Genomic DNA, 23,156 nt, shown 5'->3' with positions numbered 1-23,156 from the left:
ACACCTTTAATCCCTCTGGCTGGAATTCAGACACATCCTTAGTACATACTTTTAGTTCCAAACAATGAAGATAAGTTTAGTTTGTAGGAGGAAGCAGCCATGTTTGAAAGTGATGCCTAATTGAGTGGCAGATAAAGTGAAGAATCAGAGAAAAATTTGACAGACTAGGATAAGCCCAATTCTCTTGAGAAGAGAAAGAAAAGCTATTTAAGAGACCACAGAGAGAGAAAGAAAGAGAGACAATTTATTATAACAAGAACAAACTAGACACAGGTGAAGATAAAACAAGTCAAAGAATGAGAAGGAGCCAGAAGAATAGAACATGTTGCCAAACTTAGTACAAGGCCAAGCAGAGTTCAGGAGAATCCAAGAGAAGCCAGGTTGAATCAGTCAGCTTGGAGAAGAGTTTGATCCAGAACAGCCAAGTTGAGCAGCCAGCCAGAGTTCAAAAAGAACTAGGAAGAGGTGAGCTTATTCAGTAGCAATTCTCAGAGGCTGAAAACATTCTAGGTCTAGATAAGATTATACAGAGGAATGGGCAAAGGTTAGCAAACAGAAGCAATAAGCCCCCCAAGTCTAAAATCTCCCAGATGAATACAAGTTATATTTACAATGTCTAACATGGAAACTATAAAACACTGACAGAAGAAACTGAAAAGGATACAAATACATGAAAAGATGCTCCATGCTTGTTGGTTGGAGACATTTACTATGTTAAAATATCCATGAAATACCTACCAACATATCAAAATACTAAAGTATAAAAAAACTTCTGAAATTTGTAAGAAATCACAAAAATTAACAAATAGCCAAATCTATCTTGACCACTAAGCTGAAGGCATTTTAATATTTGAATTGAATTTGAATACAAATCGTTAGAAACTAAAACAGCATGATACTCACATAAACACATACTCCTTGATTAGTGGAGCAGTATACAGAGCTTAGAAATAAACCCCATGCATTTACAACCAACTTCATTGAGCAAAGAAGCAAATAACATGACAGGAGGGGCAGACTCCTCGATAACAGTGCTGTGCAGACAGTATACACAATGCAGAGGAATTACACTAGACTATCTATCCCTCACTAGTTATAGATGTCAACTGTGAATGGATTAAAAAACTTAAATCTATGGTAAAAATTGCTGTAACTACTAGAAGAAAGCATGGGAAGTTCTTCAAGTCACTGGCCTGAGCAAAAAAAAAAAAAAAAAAAATTGATATCACACAAAACATAAACAACAAACCCAAAGTTGACAAGTGGAACTAGATGAGGCTCAAAAGCTTCTGCAAAGTAAAATAAAATAAAAATACATAGCAGTGCTAATTAACAACTTCAGAATGGAATAATGAGTACCTTTAAACTGCAAACTTCATAAGATATTAATATGCCGACTGTACAAGCCATTAAAGTCATTCAATAGGATTCAATGACTTAAAATCTAATAAAAATATGGGGAATAGCATGAAATTTGTCAAATAAAGATAAGAATAGATACATTTTTAAAAAGCTCAGCACCCCTAACCATGAGAAACTCAGGACTACAAGAGATACTACATCACCCTGGTGAGGATGCTATTGCTAATAAGAGCAAGGGAAATTAACATTCATTATTGGTGAGAATGCAAATTAGTACAGCTTTTATGGAATACAGAAAAGGATGAAGGTAGACCTACTTTACAACCCTGCAATCCCACTACTAGGTATGTCCCTCTAAGAAACAAATCAACATGTTCAAAAGACCCCTGCACTCCAAACTTTATTGCAGCCCTGTTTAAAACTGACAGATAAAGAAAATGGGATACATATACACATATTTGACTATAACCAAGGATGAAATCATTTCATTGATGACAGTACCGATAGAACTGGAGATCTTTGTGGTAAGTAAAATGGGGAAGATGAATATTACATGATCATATGTATGCTACAAACCACATGGATTTATGGGAGTTAAAAGTAGAATTATAATTATCAGAAGCTGGAGTAGGGATGGGACTGTATAATGGCACCATGACATAAATAAGTAAACAATGATGCATAGCATATTTCAAAATGACTGATAGAGAGAATTTTGAATGCATTTGCCTTGAAGAAGAAACAAGAAGTCTGAAGTGATATAAACTAATAAACTTGATTTGATTTTTATCCAATGTTTTCATGAAACAAAATACCACTTTTTACCTCATTAGGGTGAATATGATGTGCTAATCAAAAATTTTCAACTAAAAAATTTCTGTCAGCCTGGAATTTTAAGGGCTTTCGCTACAGTGAAAAGAACAAGTTTCCAAAGCTTACCTTTAACCTCCTATTCCCCCTCTTTGGCATGACTCCATGGACACATGAATTCTTCATTGCCATTTCCCTCTGAACTTCCAGAAGAACCAGAAATGCCACTGCATGCACTCCAAATACTGAAAAGCTGAACTAGATTAGTGGATAGATAGGGTTGCTTCTGGTCCAAGATGTCTAGGGAGCATTTCCTCTTGATTTAATGTGGCCTCCTTCCAAGAAGCTTGATCCCCATCATAGCAGCCACACCACAAGGGTGGACAATGGAATCAGGCCAGCTGACATCACTGTCAGTCAGTAAGCATGGATTCAATGTTAAGCCACAGATTTTCGTTCACAAAAGCTGGAATGTAGGCAGAACAACTCCAAAAATCTACTTCCTTAAGGAAGGGCTCAGGTTCTGTATAAAAATCCAGCTGACCAGAGATCCCTCAACAAATCCAAGATTCCAGAGAGCTTCAGCATCTAAGGTAAGACTCTCCACTTAGAACTTTCTAGTAGTCTGTGTTGTTTATCCTGGTTGGGAACTCTTGACAACCTAAACTATCTACTTTACTTTCACTGCACATGTTTTGATTTAGCTCTCAATTTATAGCTGTAAGACTGGGGATCAGAAAGGGGGCTCTTCTATAAAGAGCAGCATTGTGCTAACAGCATGTCACCAGTGAGACATCATGCCAAGGCACATCAGTGTTTTGTAACCTTGTTGAGAACTTTGATCATCAAAGGTACTGCACAGTGAATTTGGATGCTCAAATATTAAAATATTCTTTATTCCATGAATCTATAATTCATCAATGAATACAATAAAGAGGAGTAATTCTGTAACATACAGGATAAAAGTGATTACTGGAAATAGAAGAGTGAGATTCTTACTAAGACAAAAGAAGGAAGAATATTTGGAATTGGGTAGAAGCCTTGGTGTGGGGAAGCCAGTATGGGTGATTCTGCATGAACAAGCATCAATGCAGTGAGAACTCACATAAATGTGTGTATAGGAAAAGTGGGACTTGGGGCTCAGTTGTGAATCTTGCAGGCATGAAGACATTCAAAGGAAGCCTTCCTATCAGAGTTCTACTCTAGAATTCTTGGCTCTTTCATTCTTTGAGATTATAGAAAATCTGGGGATTCCCAGCAATCTTAGAACCCTACTGTTACTTCGAGTTGTGTTTTGTTTATGGCCTGTACACAAGTTTAAAAAAATGGAGGAAAAAAAATCAAAGAAGGGCTTCACTCACACAGACATGGAAAACAAAATAACAAATTCAAGAGACTTGTGAAGAGGAAGTAGTTTTTAATTTATCATTCTGCAGAAAGAGATGCCAGTAGAGAAAAAAGATAAAGGTGTCTGCAGTGCCAGATTGGTACAGGATCTCAAGAAGTTCTTGACCTTCCTTTCCATAGGTGAGGACTTGCTCCCTTCCCAAGTTCCTCTGACAATTGGTTTAGAACACAGAGCATTTTCCAACTTATAATAATTGTGATATTTATAAAATAATACATTTATTTTATTAAATAATATTACTAACTTAAGATAGTAATATTATTAAATAATTATAATTTGGTGTTTAAGGCTGCTCCATTTTCTAGGTGTAGGCTCAGTCACAAAGCAAACTGCTTGTGGCTGTCTAACTCACAGACAAGCAGGTGCCAAGTAAGCTAAGAAAGAGGGGGTTCTATGTCTTTTGTGATCTGTAACTGGAAAGAATGTGAAGTACAGTTCATACTGTAATTGACAGTAACCATTTATTTCTTATACAGAGATGATCAAGTTGCCTTAATCGTTTGTCTTAAAAATATGTAACAAATATAAAAGTAACCTATGATTTCAGCTCAGGGAAATAGAAGAGTCTTTAATTTATAGGGAAAATGCAAATAGGAAATTTTGGGATTCTATCAATTCCCTCCAAACACTCAGTCAAATGTCTTGTATCTAGGGTCAACATCCTTTGAAGCATGAGTTCTTACCAGCAAAAGCAGCCCTTCGTCGCACCCCCTCAGCCGCAACAGCATCAAGTGAAGCAACCTTGTCAGCCTCCACCACAAGGAAAATTTGTTCCCATAGCCACTTCTGAGCCATGCCACAAAGATGTTCCACAACCAGGAAACACCAAGATTCCAGAACCATGCAGCACCAAAATGCCTGAGCCAGGCTACACTGTTGCCCTTGAGCCAGATTATACTACAATGCCCGGGCCATGTTCTACCAACAGCGCTGAACCAGATTATACCACAATTCCTGGGCCATGCTCTACCAACATCCCTGGGCCAGATTGTACCGTGGTTCCTGGATCATGTTCTACCAACATCACTGAGCCAGATTATACCACAATTCCTGGGCCATGCTCTACCAACATCCCTGACCCAGGCTGTGCCATGGTTCCTGGGCCATGCCCTACCAATGTCTCTGAGCCAATCTCAGAGCCATGCTCTACCAAAGATCCAGAACCTGGCAACCTGAATGCCTCAGGGCCCACACATGCCAAGTTTCCTGATCAGGGCTATACCAAGATACCTGATCAGGGATACTCTAAGGTAACAGAGCCGTGCCAGTCCAGGATTCCTGAGGTGTGCCCCACAGCTGTCACCCCAGGATTAGCTCAGCAGAAGACTAAACAGAAGTAATAGCCAGCCAAGCCCTTGAAGAGCTGACCACCTGCTGCTGAAGTCTTTCCTGTCTGCTACTGTGTTCCCATTGTCTTCAGACAATGTAGCAATATTTTGCTACAGTCTCTTAGTAACCTAAAGTTGCATGCTGTTACGTCTTCTCCATACCCTCTAAGGTTTCTCCCAAGCCTCTGAGTTAAGCAGAATGTTGTGCCTTGAATGCTCTCTGGGTACTCTCAGTTCATCTGAAGTGGAACTCTATGGGATTTTCTATGGGAAAAAAAAGCACATTTCTCCATTAAATAATTACTTTTAACTCCACTCTTGCTTCTGTGTGATATTTGCTGAAATGTTTTCTTGCCTTTGCCTCCCTTTGTGAGTCAAGGCTTATATACTGATAAGGATTGGTGTGGATGTAATCTCATTAACATTAACCCTGTTACAGTGTATTCCCAGAAGGCTGTGAGGACACACATAGGAGGCTATCACTGAAGAGTGTTTGGGTACTGTTTACCAGCAGGTAAAACAGGTAAAAAACCTGTCTGCTTGCAACACTAGTTTAAACAAAGTCCTTTACTGAGCCTTACCTAATCGTTTTCTCTGCCCTAAGCTACCTCTTATCTTCAGTATTGAAGTCACCGTTCAATGACTTTTATACTCTTCCTTCTCAGTTTTTCTTTTCATTCTCTCATTTTCTCCCTTTCGTTAGCCCTGATACATACCAATCCACTCTCCTGCACGTCTCTACACACTCTCGTGATCACTTGCACAAATTCTACCCTCATTTACTCAGGTAATGTTCCCCCTTTTCAGACACTCAGCACATAAGAAGTCCTGCATCTGGGGACACAGGAGAAAAGAAAGCACGGGCTTGCCTTGGACAGGTCTGTTTCCTCTGGTGATTATAATATTTTGTGCCCTTTTTATACACACATGCACACACTATGAACTCCTTCTATTTCCCACTCTCCTTTTTCATAGTCTACCTGCCTGGGAATAATGCACAGGACAATTTATCCAGTGATTAGAACAGAGCATGAGTTTTAAATAAAGAGACAGAATCCACAATCTAGACAAGTTAGGAAAGTGCAGGTCACTGAACTTTGACATCCCAGGAATTAAGGAAGACTAGAACACAGAGAACAGCTAATCCATTGTTCCATTAAAAAAAAAAAAAAAAAAAAAAAAAAAAAAAAAAAAAAAAAAAACGCCACCCGCCAAAAACCTTAGAATTAGCAGAATCTCAGCTCCTGGCTATCTCCTATGAGATAATCTTGGTTTCAGGGATGACCAACAGGTGAGTCTATGTGCAGAGGGCAGGGTAATGGAGAGCCATCCCTAGCAGTAAGCAAAACATAAATTTTAGAAAAGCTACAGGATTCCCTAGGGAACAAGTTGTGTTCTTAGTAAGTCCCACAACATCAGAGGTATGAGTCACGTGACAAGCAGAAGCGGCATGTTATACAAGTACTTCAAGTAGGTTTCACAAGCATTTCTGTAATATATAGAAACTCAAGAAGAAAACTCGCTCTTCAAGTCATCACAACGTGATGAGAAGTTGTTAGACCAGCAGGAGAGAAGTACATCCCTTGTTCCTGATAGGTACATATATGATGAGGTGGCTTCACATTACCACTGGTTTCAGTGGTGGAAAACTTTAGAAATGAGTGCAGGATGAATCACTATTAAGTAAGCTAATTCTAAGTACAGATGCCCAGTGTGTGATATGCAGCTACTATGAATATAGAATAATATACTTTCATTGTGCCTATTGTTTAGGTGTCCCAGTCCATTCATGTCAGTCAACAGGGTCTAGCAAGAGAGAGAGTGGGGATAGAGGGACAAGAGATGCAAATGGAGACAAGACAGAGAGTTTGTTCAAGTCCCCTTTATTGAAAGGAAATCCTGGGTCTTTATAGCTTTACCACATGCCTTGCAGCCGTGGACAAGCAGGGGAATGAAGCTGAAGACACTTTACCACGTACACCTTGCAGCTGTGGACACTAAACCACAAAACAAGATATGTGAGAAAAACAAGATGTTTATCAGAGTGTATTCAGCTGTTGTGGGCTGTTGAAAAACAAGTCTCTTGTCAGGGTATATGGCCTGTGATGGTTGCAAAGATGATAGCCGCTTTCTGCTAGGAGTCGGCTCCCAACATTTAGAGCTGTCTATTTCAAAATATTTTAAATATATTATGTATTATTATATATTAACTTATATAATAAATGTTACCTGCTATGATTGTTTACAGTGTATTCTGCAAAGTTCTGTAGCATTGATACACTATGCAGTATACATCTTTGTTAAGATACATAGATTAAAATGAGCTTCTGATACATGAAAAGATCTTAGTGCTAGATTCTGCTAAATATAAGTAATTATACAATCATTATTGTTCATGACAACTTTTGTTACTGTTCATTTTTGTCTGTCTTTCAGAATAATTTGCATCATGTGATGCTATCTAGTATTTATTTTATTACATTATTGGGATATTTAATATAAGCCAGTCAAGTTATTAGTAAGCTAAAGGAAACACATTTGTTCTGCCCTTTCAAAACCATTCCTGGGTTCTTCAGCATAGATCCCCTACAAGAAGAGCAAGGATCTTTCTGAAGAGTCCTTGCCGAAAGAGTTCCTAGTAGCTTTACTTTTCACACATACTTTATTATTATTATTATTATTATTATTATTATTATTTAATCTTTTTTTACAGTCCAGACTTTATCCCCCCCCCTGACTGTTCCACATCCCATACCTGCCCCTCCCCACGTCTTCAAGAGGATGTCAGCACCCCCACTCCATCAGCCCTTCCCACTTCTTGGGGACCCAAGTCTCTCGAGGGTTAGGTACATCTTCTCTGAGTGACCCCAGACGCAGCAGTCCTCTGCTGTGTATGTATTTCAAGCCTCATATCAGCTTGTGTACGCTGCCTGGTTAGTGACTCAGTGTCTGAGAGATTCTGGGGCTCCAGGGTAATTGAGATTGCTGGTCTTTCTATGGGGTCTCCTCCTCCTTAGCTTCTTCCAGCTTTTCCCTAATTCAACCACAGGGGTCACCAGCTTCTGTCCATTGGTTAGGTGTAAATAGCTATATCTGACTCTTTCACCTGCTTTTTTGGGTCTTTCGGAGGGTAATCATGATAGCCCCCTGTTTGTAAGCACACCATAGCATCAATAATAGTGTCAGGCCTTGGAGCCTCTCCCTGAGCTGGATCTCACTTTGGGCCTGTCACTAGATCTCCTTCTCCTCAGGCTCTTCATTTTTGTTTCTGCAGTTCTTTCAGACAGGAACAATTCTGGGTCAGAGTTTTTTGACTGTGGAATGGCAAGTCCATCCCTCCACTTGATGCTCTGTCTTTCTACTGGTGGTAGGCTCTACAAGTTCCCTCTCCCCACTGTAGGGCATTTCATCTAAGATCTCTGGACTCCCTTTGAGTCCCGAGAGTCTCACACCTCCCAGGTCTCCGGTGCATTCTGGAGATTCTCCACCTCCTACCTCCCGGAGGTTGCCTGTTTTGATTCTTTCTGTTAGCCCTCGGGGCTTCAGTCCTGTTCCCCCCAGCCAATACCTGATCTATTCTCCTCTTCCTCTTCCTGTTACCTTTCCTACCCAGGTCCCTCCCTTCTTCCCCCCCTTCCCCCGCTTTCTTCATACATACTTAATATTCACTACATTTTTATTTGTTGTCTGTGTAAATGCATGTGGATGTATGAGTGCCATGCAGTGTGTGGAAGTCGGAGAACAACCTTCAGAAATTGGTTCTCTTCTACTATATGGTCCTAGAGATCAAACTTAGGTTGTCTGCCTCAGAGACAAGCCCTTACCTACTGAGCTTTATCTCCTGGCATTCTTCCATATTTCAATCACAGCCCTCAATAATGGAACTGGGAAGATCTGAAAACCACTGACACTAGCAGCTTGAGAGTTCTCAGCCTAAACAGCTGGCCAGGCCATTTCCATAAATCTCTTCCTTTTCAAATGAACTGTGACAATTACTGAAGCTAAAACAATTGTGTTTCTCTGGATTCTTGCTCTCTCTGCCTTATTGAGACTCCGTAATAGCCAGGGAAAATGTTTGCCTATCACCTGTCATTCTTTAACTGACTACTCTTTGGCTACCTAAGCAATAACCAACTTCAAACCCAAACAGGGACTGGACTTTCCAATCTTTCTCCCATACTACTTCCTGTAAAAACTGAGAGAAGGGCCCCACTCTATCACATGGACCTGATCTCTCCTCAGAACACACTCCCTCCATGCTGCTGTCATTCTGTCTGTGGCATTAATACTATTCTCATAACCTTTTTACTCAAAAAAGTAATTTTTCCTCAGAATCCCCTAAGAATCATAAAATCAAAACCTTTCAGATTTTTCTGTGATTGGCTGATGCTCTCTTGCCCCAGTGTTAGGATAATGGTTTGGAAAGTAAAACAGAATGAAAAAATCTTCAACTTCAAGCTGTGTGTGCACACTTTGGCAAATATCTGGTTGAGATTTTATATTTCTGGATTGCTATCTTAACTTCTACACATCAATAAAAGACATTTGGTTTTTACCCATGGTTCTGCTTTGTTTTCTACATCTTTGTTTCCTCATTCTTCTGGACTCATAACTTCCACAATTATTTTTAAAAAGTCTAGTTTCTTGTTCAGGTAAAACCGAGTTATTGAAGCAGTCTCCAGCACATCTGTATTTCTGATAGAGAAAAGTCTCTAGGTGTATCTAGGTCAATCACTCTCCCAAACTAATTCCCAGTTCAGTTTTGTTCATTTTCCCAGTTCCAGCCCCTCTTCCCTGCCTGTGCTCCATTATGCCCTAGAGTTGATCTCCTTCCTCAAATTTACCACCTCATATGCTTCCAAAGAATCAACTACCTAACCTGAACAACTGATGGAATGTATCACACCCTATAGCAAACTGCTTACACTTCCCACACTACTCATCAAATTCATGATAGCCGGATTCACCTGGCAGCTCTCCAAACTTGAAGCTCACAAAGGCAGAAATCTTTGCAGTGTAGCTCAGGGCTTCTCTGTTGACTCATAGCTCAGCCTACTGCCCAACAAAAATGGCTGGAGTCATTTAATGTTGGTTGAAGTGCTGCTTTATCCCTTTGCTGAATAATCAGGTGGATTTGATGACAATGTCTACACTACTCTCCTCTAACCAGGTCCCTCCTATACTGACTGCCCTGTGGCTGATCCTTCCTAATCTCCACTTGTTCTCCTCCCTAATTCTAAATTACTTTTCATTGGGAGTGACAAAGTGCCTATCAAAAGCAATTTCACTTTCTCTCTCTCTCTCTCTCTCTCTCTCTCTCTCTCTCTCTCTCTCTCTCTCCCTCTGCTCTTTCACACACAAACACACATACACTATACATAAGCAGATACACAGACACATACACAAATATAAATATATTTAAGTTAAACAAACAAACAAAAAAGCAGAGCTAGCTTGGCTCAGCAGGTAAAGGTGCTTGAAACAAGCCTGACAAGCCTAACAATTTGAATTTGATCCACAAAACCCACATGGTAAAAAAAAAAAAAAAGAACCGAAGTAGGTTCAAGTTGTCCTCTGATCTCCACATACACACCATGGCACACAAGTACACAGACTATAAAAGTATATATATATGTTGTATAAACATATATAGGTTATATATAACCTATATATGTTATATATGTACATGTGTATGTGTGTATGTGAGTGTGCATGTGTGTTTGTGTGTGTTTGTGTGTGTTTGCATGTGACTTGTGTTCAAGTTTTAGCTAAGGTGAAAGCAAAGAGATACATGAAAAGAGCCACAGCTACAGGTATTTGTCAGCTTCCTAGTGTGGTTACTGGGAACCAAACACATGTGCTCTGGAAAAATAGTAAGTACTCTTAACCACTGAACTATCTCTTCAGCCCCAAAATTCTTTAAAGCAACTTAATGGATAAAGAATTTCTTTGGCTCATGATTTCAGAAGATACAGAGCAACACAGTGAGTAAAGCATGATGGGTTAGTTCTACTGTCAAGGACCATGTGACAGAGCCCCTGGCAGCAGGACAAGAAAACAAAGAGATACATGTAAACCAAAATAGCTACAACTTCCAAAGACATCCCTTAGTAGACTATGCCTTATGGTTAAACCCCAGATTTTAAGAATTCTACAGATTTCCAAAACAGGAGTATGTACCAGAATTTTTAGGAGATCCATTTTATCTGACACCTAATCTTTGAAGTGTGCCTTCTTATTTAACAATAGAAAGCTTCTAGGAAGCTGTTGTGGCTCAGTCCTTCAGAGGCTGATCTCCTTGCTGCAGAGAAGCTTAAAATTACCCTGCAGTGTCTGTCTTTCTTCCACCAATCCTCCCACTTAACCCAGAACACCAACCAGCTACCAGCTGGGGACCAAGTGTTTAAACACTTGACATTGTAGGAGACATTTCACATTCAAATTAGGGCACTAGGCCTCTGTTCCCACAGGCCCATGATCATCCCATAATGCAAAATGCATTTGATCCAGCTACAAATTCTCCTATGTGGTGCCATCCATGGGACAGTAGTGCTGGATTCATAGGAAAGCAGGCTGAACAAGCCATAAAGAAAAAAACAGCAAGCAGCACCCTTCCACGAACTCTGCCTCAGCTCTTGATCCTGCTGCTGCTGCTGCTGCTGCTGCTGCTGCTGCTGCTGCTGCTGCTGAGAAACTCCAGGTTACTGCCCTGTTTTAGTTCTTGTCCTGACTTCCTTCAGTAATGGACTACAATATGGAAGCACAGGCCAAACAAACCTTTCCTCTTCAAGTTGCTTTGATCATCTTGTTTCATAATAACAATAAAACCCGAATACAGCCTTAACTGTTTCAACACTGCTAAGACATACAAAGTCAAAAAATTATTTTAAAGCGCAAGGCAAACTCTTAACTTTGAGCTGCTCTAAAATAAAAACAAATTGTGTACATTTAGAAACAAGATATAGAGGACCAGACCAAAAGAGACTGAAACTCAATAGGGTCAACATTAAACCCTTTAGCTCTCTGCCAGCACTGGATGGGTGTGATTACCCTATCTCTGTTCAATGGGCTTAAGCAGCACCAACTTTTAATTCTGTCTCCAGCAGTACACCTGGGCTCCCTCTTGGAACTTTTCTTATTTCATACAGCTTTTCCTTACAAAGGGACCCCTGAGACAGCTCTGGCTGTCCTGAGAACTTAGACTGTGCTCTCCCACCCTCAGAGAGGTGGGTGTCCCGTGGCTTCCCATAGCCCAACCCCCACCTGGCGCAGGGGCTGGGTAAGCGCAGTCAACCTCATCCTGCATTCCTGGATGCAGGCCCAGCTAACCCTACAATACCCAAATTATCAACATTAGTTTAAAAAAAAAAACTTTCTTGAATTTAATGCTGAACAAATAAACATATTCTATTAAATCAGTCAATAATGAAGACTAAATAGCATTTAGTCTTCGTGCTTCTTTTTATGGTGGTTTTGAAAAGTACTTTTTCCATATATGTCTGGGGCAAGGCTTGTCATTTGTCTGAGGGTTTTATTGCTGTGAGAAGACACCATGACCAAGGCAGCTCTTATAAAGGAAAACATTTAATTGGGGCTGGCCTACAATTTCAGAGTTTCATCATGGTGGGAAACTTGGGGGCATGCAGGCAAACATAGTGCTGAAGGGGACTGTGTTCCACACTGCGCAGAGCTTGAGTATAAATGAGACCTCAAAGCTGTCCTCCACAGTGACACACTTCCTACAAGGGTGCTCCAATAAAGCCATACCTCCTAATAATGCCACTCCCCATGGGCCAAACATTTTCACACATGAGTCTATATGGGCCATACCTATTCAAACCACTGCTCTGGTCAAGATTGTCTCCTTTCTCTTATTGTCTCCTCTTGCAAGGAAATTCTGGGTATTTATAAACACAAGCAGGGGAGTGCAGCTGAAGACACTTTACCACATGCACCATGCAGCTGGGGTCACTAAACAGCAAAACAAGCTATGTGGGATAAACAAGATGTTTATCAGAGTGTGCTCAGCTGTTGTAGTCTGTTGAAAAACAAGTCTCTTATCAGGGTATATGGCCTGAGATGGCTGCAAAGTTGATAGCTGCTTTCTGCTAGGAGTCAGCTCCCAACAGAAAAAACACTAAAAGAAAAATTTGTACAGAGTAATATTTTAATGTAATACCTTTTTCTTGAATGAGAGGTGGAAAATACAATTTATCAAAAAGTACATTGTAAAAAAAAAACAGATATATAAACCAAAAGTCATTGGTATATTTATATGTAGAACCAGAAGTGTACAAGATACAGAGGATACAGTTGTAGAAAGACTTCTTATGAGTATGTAAAAGCTTTACTTTTTAAAGTTTTGACTATGGAATCAATTTTTCTTTTAGGTTCTCTTACTGACTTTTAATTAGATTTTTTACTAAGATAATTACAGAGTCTCATGTAGATATAAAAGGCACACTGTCAGTTTGTTCCAACATTAACACTTTGAAAAACTAGTATTTCAGGCAGTAGTTAGACATGGATGTAGTCTATCTATATTATTCATATTCACCACCCCCATCTCCACTAAAAGAAGCCATGACTATCATGCCTACTATGTGTTAGTGAAGTTCTCACCTCCTATGTCAATGGGGACTTGGGGAACTTAATTCTACTCCTATATAGTAAACTGTCACAACTCCAGTGCTACCAAGGTTGGGGCTGAGGAAGTCTGATGGAAACTATAGTTTTTGCCATGCCTATATGGAACCACAATGTTTGTGGAGAGCAAAGTATAACTCTATTGCCACCCAGCAGCCAGCAGACAATAGACAACATCCCCACACCCATGTCAAGTGATGCTGAGCAGGAATCCTGGACTTTACCTGGCAGTAATTCAACAGTGTTCTCTCTCTCTTTTTTTTTTCTCTAAAAAGCATACAAAAATATATTTAATTCCCCTCTTAAAAAAAAACATATCCTATCATAAGATTTGAATAACACACAGAATGTCAGAACATCATCTGAAAACAGAAAAGTAAAACCGAGGGTTGACAATCTCAAACCAAAAGCAAAGAGGCAATAGCAAAATGATTGCTGCCGTTTCTATCAGGAGTTATATCAGGAGTTTCTACCAGCTCTCTATCCTAAGAGCCTGGAGGTGATATTGGAAGGGTTAGAATTTTTCAAAACCTCCTAGCAGAATGAACAGAACCAAGAGTGTAGGTCAACTTGGTCGTGAGCTCTGTGTTTCAGGAACTTGGCTGACCACAAGATAGATGCCTGATTATGTATAGGCTCTTAGAGAATAGTCCATACAAAATGTTCCCAATTGACTGTTCCTTGGACCCTGTCACAAACTGAATAATGGGCTGGGACTTTCCACAGGTGCTCTCCAATAACCCTCCTTCACTCCCCCTGGGTTGTGGTTTGCCCCCCTGAGTTGTGGTTTTTGGCTTTAAATTCTCCCTGTCTCCAAAGCCCCTGGGTCAGACCCCACTGCCCCTACGTGGGTCATGGATCTTGACCTCAGTATATTGATTGAAATATACCTCTTGCTGATTGCATCAAGTTCGGTGTCTTGTGAGTTAATGAGTGGCTGTGAATTCCTGAGGCTTGGGTGAGGTCCTCCTTTTGTGGGGGCCTTACAATATCAGTCAGGTCAACCTCTCTTGCCCTGAGTGTCTCTGAGTAGCTGAGGCCTTTCGACCATTAGCCCTTTATTGTGAGCTGCCATGTTAAAATCCATTCTCCTATTAGGCATGATGGAATTCTTTGATATAAAAACATTGGCTCTAGTATATGTATACACACACATATACACATCACACACACAGAGACACACATAAACACATACACACATCACCAAATTCTCAGGACAAAGGAGATTTATTACTGAAGACAGCCAAGCAGGGGTTGTGGGATGGGGTAGTGCCTCTAAATCTGGTAAAGGCAGATCACAAGCAGCAGTAGCAGTAGGTGTTTTTTTGCAGGAGTCTGTCTTTAAGCGGGTAGTTGATATACTCAGTGATACTCCACTGAAGTAAACTGAGTTTTCCAGCGGAAAATTGCTTCTTATTGAGGTGTAGGAATGTCTATCCATTTCTCTTTCTCAATGCAAAGATTATATCAAGTTTGAAATTCTTTAGGTCTCTTGTGTGTGTGTGTGTGTGTGTGTGTGTGTGTATGCGCGTGTGCGCGCGCACGCATGAGCGTGTGCATGGATGTGTGTGTACTTCTAGTCCTGGAAAAGAGGGATTTGCCTGGTGGTATTGGGAATACTCTCTCTTCTATTACATGGTGACTTCATTTAAAATCACTTCATATATGTCTATATTTTAGGAAGCTTCTACAGTAGTAAGTTTTCATATGGATTCTAAATGACCTTTAGTTAGTTGCCCTTCCCCTTACCCCCTCCTTTACTTTTCTTTCCCATGCCCCTCTCCATTTGATTTTTAAAATTTTAGTTTCTGTATATCTCTCCATAATGCTATATTCCATTTCCTCTTCCTTGCATCTCACTGCTCCATCATTCTGGTCCCTTACTAGCTGCCTAATTTCTGAGGTTATTCAGATTGAAACACACATATAAAAGGCTTAAAAACTAACATCTACATAAAAGAAAAAACTTTTTCAGAATAAGTAATGGCCCTAGGTCAGGATCTTGAAAGAGCTGTGGTTTCAGATATTGAGAATGCAATTCTTCCCACCACGTGGGGCTAAGACTGATAGTCCTAAGGCTACTATGTGCTCCATCTATCATATTCTTGAGACACCATGGGTTCCCCTTTGCAACATTTCTTGATTAGCTTCTTGCTAACTTCATCCAATTGTATGATAGTTTCTGCTGGCTGTGCCATATTTCTCCCCTGGAAATAGTATATAAGATGCTGTACTTCTTAATAAGCTACCTTGGCATAAGACATAGCTTGTATAAGATACCCCAATTAAAAACCCTCTTACCTTTTTGCCCGAGGTCCTTTCTTTTAGGACTCTGTCACTGGTCTGGGTCAATTCTTTTTTTCTTTTAATTGGATATTTTATTTATTTACATTTCAGGTGTTATCCTCTTTCCCCATTTCCCCTCCACCAGAAACCCCTTATCCAGTCGCCCCTCTTGTTACTTCTATGAAGGTGTGCCTCCACCAATTGACCCACTCTGCACCTCCCTGCTCTCGAATCTCCCCACATTGGGGCATTCAGCCTTCATGGGACCAAGAACCTGCTCTCCCACCAATGCCTGACAAGGCCATCCTCCACTATATATACAGCTAGAGCCATGGGTTCCTCCAAGCGTGTTCCCAAGGTGCTGGTTTAGACAATGGGAGCTATGGTTGGTTGGTATTGGTACTCTTCCAATGGGGCCACAAGCCACTTCAGCTCCTTCAGTCTTCTCTCTACCTCTTCCATTGGGGACCCCATGATTAGTTCAATCATTAACTTCGAGCATCTGCATCTGGCAGAGCCTCTCAGGAGACAGGTATATCAGGCTCTGGTCAGCATGCACTTCCTGGCATCCACAACAGTGCCTATGTTTAGTGACTGCACATGGGATGGATCCCCAGGTAGGGCAGTCTCCAGACAGCCTCTCCTCCAGTCTTTGCTCCACACTTTGTCTCAATACTTGCTCCTGTGAGTATTTTGTTACTCTTTCTAAAGACCAAAGCACCCACATTTCAGACCAATCTCACTTATTAATATCGATGCAAAAATACTCAATAAAATTCTTACAAACTGAATCGAGGAACACATCAAAACAATCATCCATCATGATCAAGTAGGCTTTATTCCAGGAATGCAGGGATGGTTCAATATATGGAAATCCATCAATGTAATCCACTAATATAAACAGACTCAAAAAAAAAAAAAAAAAACCCACATGATCATATCACTAGATGCTGAGAAAGAATTTGACAAAATTCAACGCCCTTCATGGTAAAAGTCTTAGAAAGATCAGGAATTCAAGGCCCATACTTAAACATAGTAAAGGCAATATACAGCAAACCAGTAGCCAACATCAAACTAAATGGAGAGAAACTTGAAGCAATCCCACTAAAATCAAGGACTAGACGAGGCTGCCCACTCTCTCCCTACCTATTCAATATAGTACTTGAAGGCTTAGCCAGAGAAATTAGACAACAAAAAAGGTCAAAGGGATACAAACTAGAAAGGAAGAAGTCAAAATATCACTATTTGCAGATGATATGATAGTATACTTAAATGACCCCAAAACTTCCATCAGAGAAATCCTAAACCTGAACTTAGCAAAGTGGCTGGATATAAAATTAATTCAAATAAAGTAGAAGAATGCAAATCAATCCCTTCTTATCTCCTTGTACAAAACTCAGGTCTGGGTCAGTTCTATCTTTAACAAATTAAATAACTCACTGGTTCTGTTATCACATAAATAATTTCCCTGTATTAAAATGATTTTAGATATGTGTTTAATCCACTAAAACTGCAAATCTTCCATTATAGAGTGAAAACTCTCACTCTTCAAAACAAAATATCCAAGGAACGTGACAATTGGGCACCTGGAGACATTTCTTTGTCACACTCTTCTAAGGATTGTTTAAGCAGACTTATAATGAACTGTGAGAGATGAATCATCGTGTTCTCAGGGTGAGTAGAAGCAGACTGACAGGTTGGGCTGTGGTCTGCGCCTCAGTCTCTGTTCCAGGGGAACATACCAGGCAGCTCCAGCATTTTTGTTGTAATTCTACTTGAAGCATTTCTTTCAGAGTGTCTTACTTTGAACACTCTGCTCTCAGATATCCCAAATGGTTTCAGTTCTTTTGAATCCAAATACCACCTGTAGAAATATTATTTACAAACACCATTAACTTGTTGATGGTCCTAATTGCTTATATTGCTATTGTTTTCAATAGCACTAAATATAAAATTTTCATACCCATATTTTTTATTATTTATAATGGATTTCTGCCTTCAATGTGTTCAGTTCAAATGGTTCAATTTCTTTGTTTTTTACTGATACATCAATGTGCCAAGAGTACTACCTGATGTGCTATAGGCATTCAAATTTTCTTTAGTGAATGAACTGGGGAAGCTTGTTTTTGTAGAGCTGAGAACTCTCAAATTTTTCCATGGTTTCCCAGAACCCACTATGACTGCAAGAAGCATCATGAACACTGGGTACACACCCAGGAGGGAGGTTCCAGGACATGCCATTACATGAAGTTCTGTAACTCACTTTTTCACAAGCCTGACATTTGGCTTGACAATTAACTAATCCTGTTGTCGGTGGTTATTCTGTGTGTCACCATTGGTGTTGCAATCTTCCATAGTACTAAGACTGAGATATTGAAATTTTAAAGCCATCAGGGTGATTTTTGAATATGGCAATACATGGATATTGGAGAAACTGGAATTTTCTTTAATGCAATCAAAAAACATGAAAATTATGTAACATTCTTACTTGGTTCTACACTAGATTATTTTGAAGTTTTCATGAAGAATGGTAAACAGATGAGATTAAAAGGAACTGATAGAGAACAAGGAAGTTTCCAATTAAGAAAGAATTTTTCTGTATTGATTTCAAAGAAGAGTCAATCGAATATGGTCTTCTTTCAATGAGCTTTTCTCTTATTACCAAAAGTTGTTTGCTTAAATTAAGTTTCATGGTAGACAAGAGAAAATAAACCATTTCTGTATAGAAAATTTCAAGAGTTTAGTCAGCCTTTCTTAATTTTTATGTTAATTCAGGTGTTTTTGTTTATTTTTGGTTTTGTTACATAAAAATGATATATTTTCTTAGAACAATGGCATAGAAAGAGAGATTTTCTAGTGAATCACGATTTCTGGTAAGGAAAGGGGAAGTGAGGTGAAAAAGCCTGTGTCGTAATGGTGGACATTTGGTGAGCAGAAAACCATGTTCACAGGTTAGTGCTGTCTTAGCTTATGAGAGAAACTTTTCCTTCTTTCCCTGAAGGAGAAATTCCATGTTAACACAGCTGCTTGATTCATTAAGAGAGGTTAAGTTTGAGTAAAGATCCTCTGCTTGCCAGTCTCCCCTGAAATCTCTCCTGCATACCTTATATGCACTTCCTAGAGTTTGTGATTATTCTCTTCAAATATCCATCACCATAAAAACCTACCGTGTCATACTGCCCACCAATATAATGATCTCTCCTCATTATCCATATTCCCTGTAACTCTGTGCCCAGGTCTTTGCCACATTAGATAGGAAAGTGGCTGGACTGAAACTAAGTCATTTTGGACCTAAGCCCAAAGATCATCTCAGTCACACAACTCAGAATCCCCACTTCTCTCAGAGATTCCCAGTCTTGTGCCTTTTATTTCTGTGTCCTTTCTTGGAGAAATGGCTCTCAAAAGTAAAAAGAAGAAAGTCATTTTAGTATTTTTGTCTGTTCTCTTCTTTACTTGTTCTTAGCCCCCTCATGGGTTTAATTTCACTAAATTGTCCCAAGTAGGAGAAAGTAATGGCATTAAGCCATAGCCTCCCTGAAGAACCAGAAACACCAACATTTATTCCTCACCTACCTTAGATCCTGATCTGCCCAATAAGTCCATCTGAACTGAGGCTCTACTGATGACACCCTTAAAACAGAGTTTCTGGTACCTGATCTCTCAAACTTTTCTTTTTGCTCTTTCAACCCATATCACCCCCCAACCCCTGTAAACATCACACTTGAAAACAGGGGCATATTCTTCAGGGTTAATGGTCAGATAGCATAATTATCAGCATGTAAAAAAAAATCATATTACTACTTTCATCACGAAAGTTGGACCAATAAGTGGGTGAAGCACCTAGGATGAATCATGTCTGACAAGCAAGCAATGGAGATTCAGAAGCTCAAAAGCTCCCATTTACCTGGAGGCAGGGCTTGTTCCTTCTATAAAAAGCCAGTGTGAAGAGGCTGGCTTCCACATCTGATTCCTGGGACTACACAGTCTGTCCTCCACATACCAGGTAAGCCTCTCTGCATGGAAACTTTACCATTTACTTTACGTATTTGTTTGGCGTTCACTGGAGTCTCCTTTGCATCATTGCATTTTTGGATGTTTTTTCCATCTTATTGAAATTTAGTCATAGTTATAGTACAGATGATGGAAACATTCTTTTAAAAAGTAATCACAACTGAAGGAACTTTAGACATAATTGCTGTGCCCCATCAATTCTTGCTGTGTCTGTGTCTGGATAAGAAGCAGAACACAGACTTATCCCACTGTTAGTGACATCATTGCTTGAGCTACAACCTTAATGCTGGGAATTTTATTCTATAAAATGTCCATCACAAAGACATTTGTTATAGGTTTACTATGTCTGGTGTTTTGAACTGCTAAAGGATAACTGAGGCTCTAAAAAACAACATGTTATTTAGAAAAGTGAGAACTAAAGGCACAGCCATGAGGGGTCAGTGTCAGAGACAGGGGCAAGTGCTGTGAAGTTTGGGAAGGCGAGAAAAAAATTCTGAAGTGGTTGCTCTAGACAAGTTGCCTGAAAAATGGTAGCATGCGATCTCTGGCAGTTGGGTTAATCTGAGTAAGCAGCTGTGAGTAGATATCCTGAGGCTGAGGCGTGTGAGACACTCGTGATGGTGAGGCATGCTGGAGAGTCTGCAGGCATTCTCCAGGTGATAAAACATCTTCTTTATTGCAAATGATCAGTGGGCTCTGAGCATTTTAAAGTTTTTATTTTCTACACAACCATCACATTTCCATGTGAGCCAATGTCATCAGTCTGCTAAAGCCCTTTGCTGTGTCGCTCACTGTGCATTATTGTAGGTAGGAAGAGAAGCCAACCAGAAAGACCTAGCTAGTTTACAACAAAACGTATTACCTTTAAGTACCTTTGTGGCAAAGTACCATCTACTGTAGAGAGGGAAAGGAGAACTTTTACTTCCTAAGACTTTAGAAATATATTCCCTGTGGTTTCATACCAAGCTATTCCCTCTGAATAAAAGAAGAAGTTTTACTTCCTAAGACTTTAGAAATATATTCCCTGTGGTTTCATGCCAAGCTATTCCCTCTGAATATCGTTTATGCTGTTTCTAGGTCCACCCTTCTTTGAAGCATGAGTTCACATCAGCAGAAGCAGCCCTGCACAGCTCCTCCTCAACTGCATGAGCAGCAAGTGAAACAGCCTTGCCAGCCACCACCTCAGGAGCCATGTGTTTCACAAATCAAGGAGCCCTGTGACACCAAGATTCCTAAGCCCTGCGACATCAAGGTTCCTGAGCCCTGTGACACAAAGGTTCCTGAGCCCTGTGACACAAAGGTTCCTGAGCCCTGCCACCCCAAGGCTCCTGAGCCCTGCCACCCCAAGGCTCCTGAGCCCTGCCACCCTAAGGCTCCTGAGCCCTGTCACCCTAAGGCTCCTGAGCCCTGTCACCCCAAGGTTCCTGAGCCCTGTCACCCTAAGGCTCCTGAGCCCTGTCACCCCAAGGTTCCTGAGCCCTGCCACCCCAAGGCTCCTGAGCCCTGTCCCTCAACTGTCACTCCAATACTAGCCCAACAGAAGACAAAGCAAAAGTAATGCCCAAGGCTATGCCTTGGGGAGATGATCACCAATGGATGCTGAGCCTCGATTTCCATTCTGTTTGAATATACTATGCCCTTATATCACAGCCCTACCTCTCATTTATATCTTAAAATTAAGTACTACAAAGCTTTGTTTTAACCTACTAATCTGGGGCCTCTGGGTCTCAAAATTCAGCTGAGGACTTAGTAGCTGAGCTAGTTTGTCCTCTCAAAATTCTTCTGAAAAGAGACCAAGTTACAAGTGATTGGATTGTTATGTTCCTATTAAATCTCCTTCCACTCCTGACTATTGTCTGATTCAGTAATTTCTTCCTTAACCTTATGAAGCAAAAGCTATCCACAGACAAGAGGGAATAAAGGGGCTCCTTCAATTGACATCTGATCATGGCACTAACATCCAATCTTTGTACTGATGGGTGGGAAGCTACTAGCTCTTCCCACTGAGGAATCCCAGAGTGCCAGAGGAAGGTTATGCAATGCCATCAGAGACTTTTGCTTACATCAGTCAGAGGTACAGGAGGACTCTCCTCTTAAAACGGAGTAAATCACTCTGGAGTTTAATTAGTACCTGCCCAAGCTGAACCTGACTTATCTAACTCTGAGTGTTCTGTCCTCGAATTAGACTTCTTGGTTTCTAAGTCAACTGCTTCTGTTAACTTCAAGAAATTTTCCAACAGAAGTGAATATGCCCGTTCTTATTCATTTATTCTAAATATCTATAATTCTAATTCCTCCCAAAATATGAAGACTCACAGCCACCAAAATTGTTATCTTGGGCAGTCCTTTTCTGGTTTTATTAGGGAACCTTTTAGGGGGATGTGCTTTAGAGTCCACCCCAACATCCATTGAAACACACATATACACCCACACCCACTCAAACACACACACACTCATAGACACACACACTCACATGTATATATACACAACATGAACCCACTCACACTTATATACACACAACATGAACTCACACACACACACAAACACATACACACAACATGAACACACATGCACATTCTCTCTCTCTCTCTCTCTCTCTCTCTCTCACACACACACACACATACACACACACAGACAGACAGACAGACAGACAGACACACACACACACACACACACACACACACACACTTCTGACCTCATATAGTAGCAAACAAAACCTGGCTTGTCAGATACTCAGATTGGAGCTTTATCTGACCAGAAGAAAAACTTAGATTCCAGCAGAAAACATGAGCCACTTCCAGGAAGCTAAGAGAAATTTCAGATACTCAAGTAACAAAATTAGCTATTCATGTCATAAAGAAGGGTCTACAACCCATCTAATGGTCCTGTCAGAGACTTTTGCTCTAACCTGAGTGACAGAAGTCCTGTTTTTCTTATTGATTTCCGATTTTAAGATATCTGAACCTTGGCTTGATTCTCAGTAGACACTTTTACAGGTAGAGTGAGGTTTTTGTTGATGTTGGTCCAATTAAGTACACTTTGGAGATAACACACAGAACTAAGGAAGGGGCATTTCATCAAGGGAGGCTTTCAAGACAGCTATGGCTTTAAGCACAGCAGAGGTAGGACAGAAATAAGACACCAGAAGAATTGCCTTATAACATGCCCCAAAGGGATATTGGTGCTGTATATGAATTTATCCATGTCTCAAGAAATTAAAGGGTAAGCTTCCAATGAGAACGTCTGTAGGAAAAGCTGTCCTGCACTTTGAATAAGTAAAAGCCCTGGTAAAAGGTGAACCTTTA

The 23,156-nt window shown here is 40.3% G+C and overlaps 2 protein-coding genes across 2 annotated transcripts; both read left to right on the top strand.

Moving 5' to 3' along the window:
* Positions 1–2,640: 2,640 nt before the first annotated feature.
* On the top strand, positions 2,641–5,223 carry LOC117707780 (uncharacterized). The gene is made up of 2 exons (XM_034501301.2): positions 2,641–2,765; positions 4,233–5,223. Exon 2 carries the CDS (start codon positions 4,252–4,254, stop codon positions 4,918–4,920), a length of 669 nt encoding a protein of 222 aa, XP_034357192.1. The 5' UTR covers positions 2,641–2,765; positions 4,233–4,251; the 3' UTR covers positions 4,921–5,223.
* A 14,547-nt stretch (positions 5,224–19,770) lies between these two features.
* Positions 19,771–21,694, top strand: LOC117707679 (uncharacterized). The gene is made up of 2 exons (XM_034501144.2): positions 19,771–19,843; positions 20,929–21,694. Exon 2 carries the CDS (start codon positions 20,948–20,950, stop codon positions 21,407–21,409), a length of 462 nt encoding a protein of 153 aa, XP_034357035.1. The 5' UTR covers positions 19,771–19,843; positions 20,929–20,947; the 3' UTR covers positions 21,410–21,694.
* The last annotated feature ends 1,462 nt before the right edge of the window (positions 21,695–23,156 follow it).

Source organism: Arvicanthis niloticus, chromosome 4 (assembly GCF_011762505.2).
Source record: "Arvicanthis niloticus isolate mArvNil1 chromosome 4, mArvNil1.pat.X, whole genome shotgun sequence".
Taxonomy (NCBI): Eukaryota; Metazoa; Chordata; class Mammalia; order Rodentia; family Muridae; genus Arvicanthis; species Arvicanthis niloticus.
Note: the sequence above shows the minus strand (reverse complement) of the source record. Positions and strands in the feature narration are given on the sequence as shown.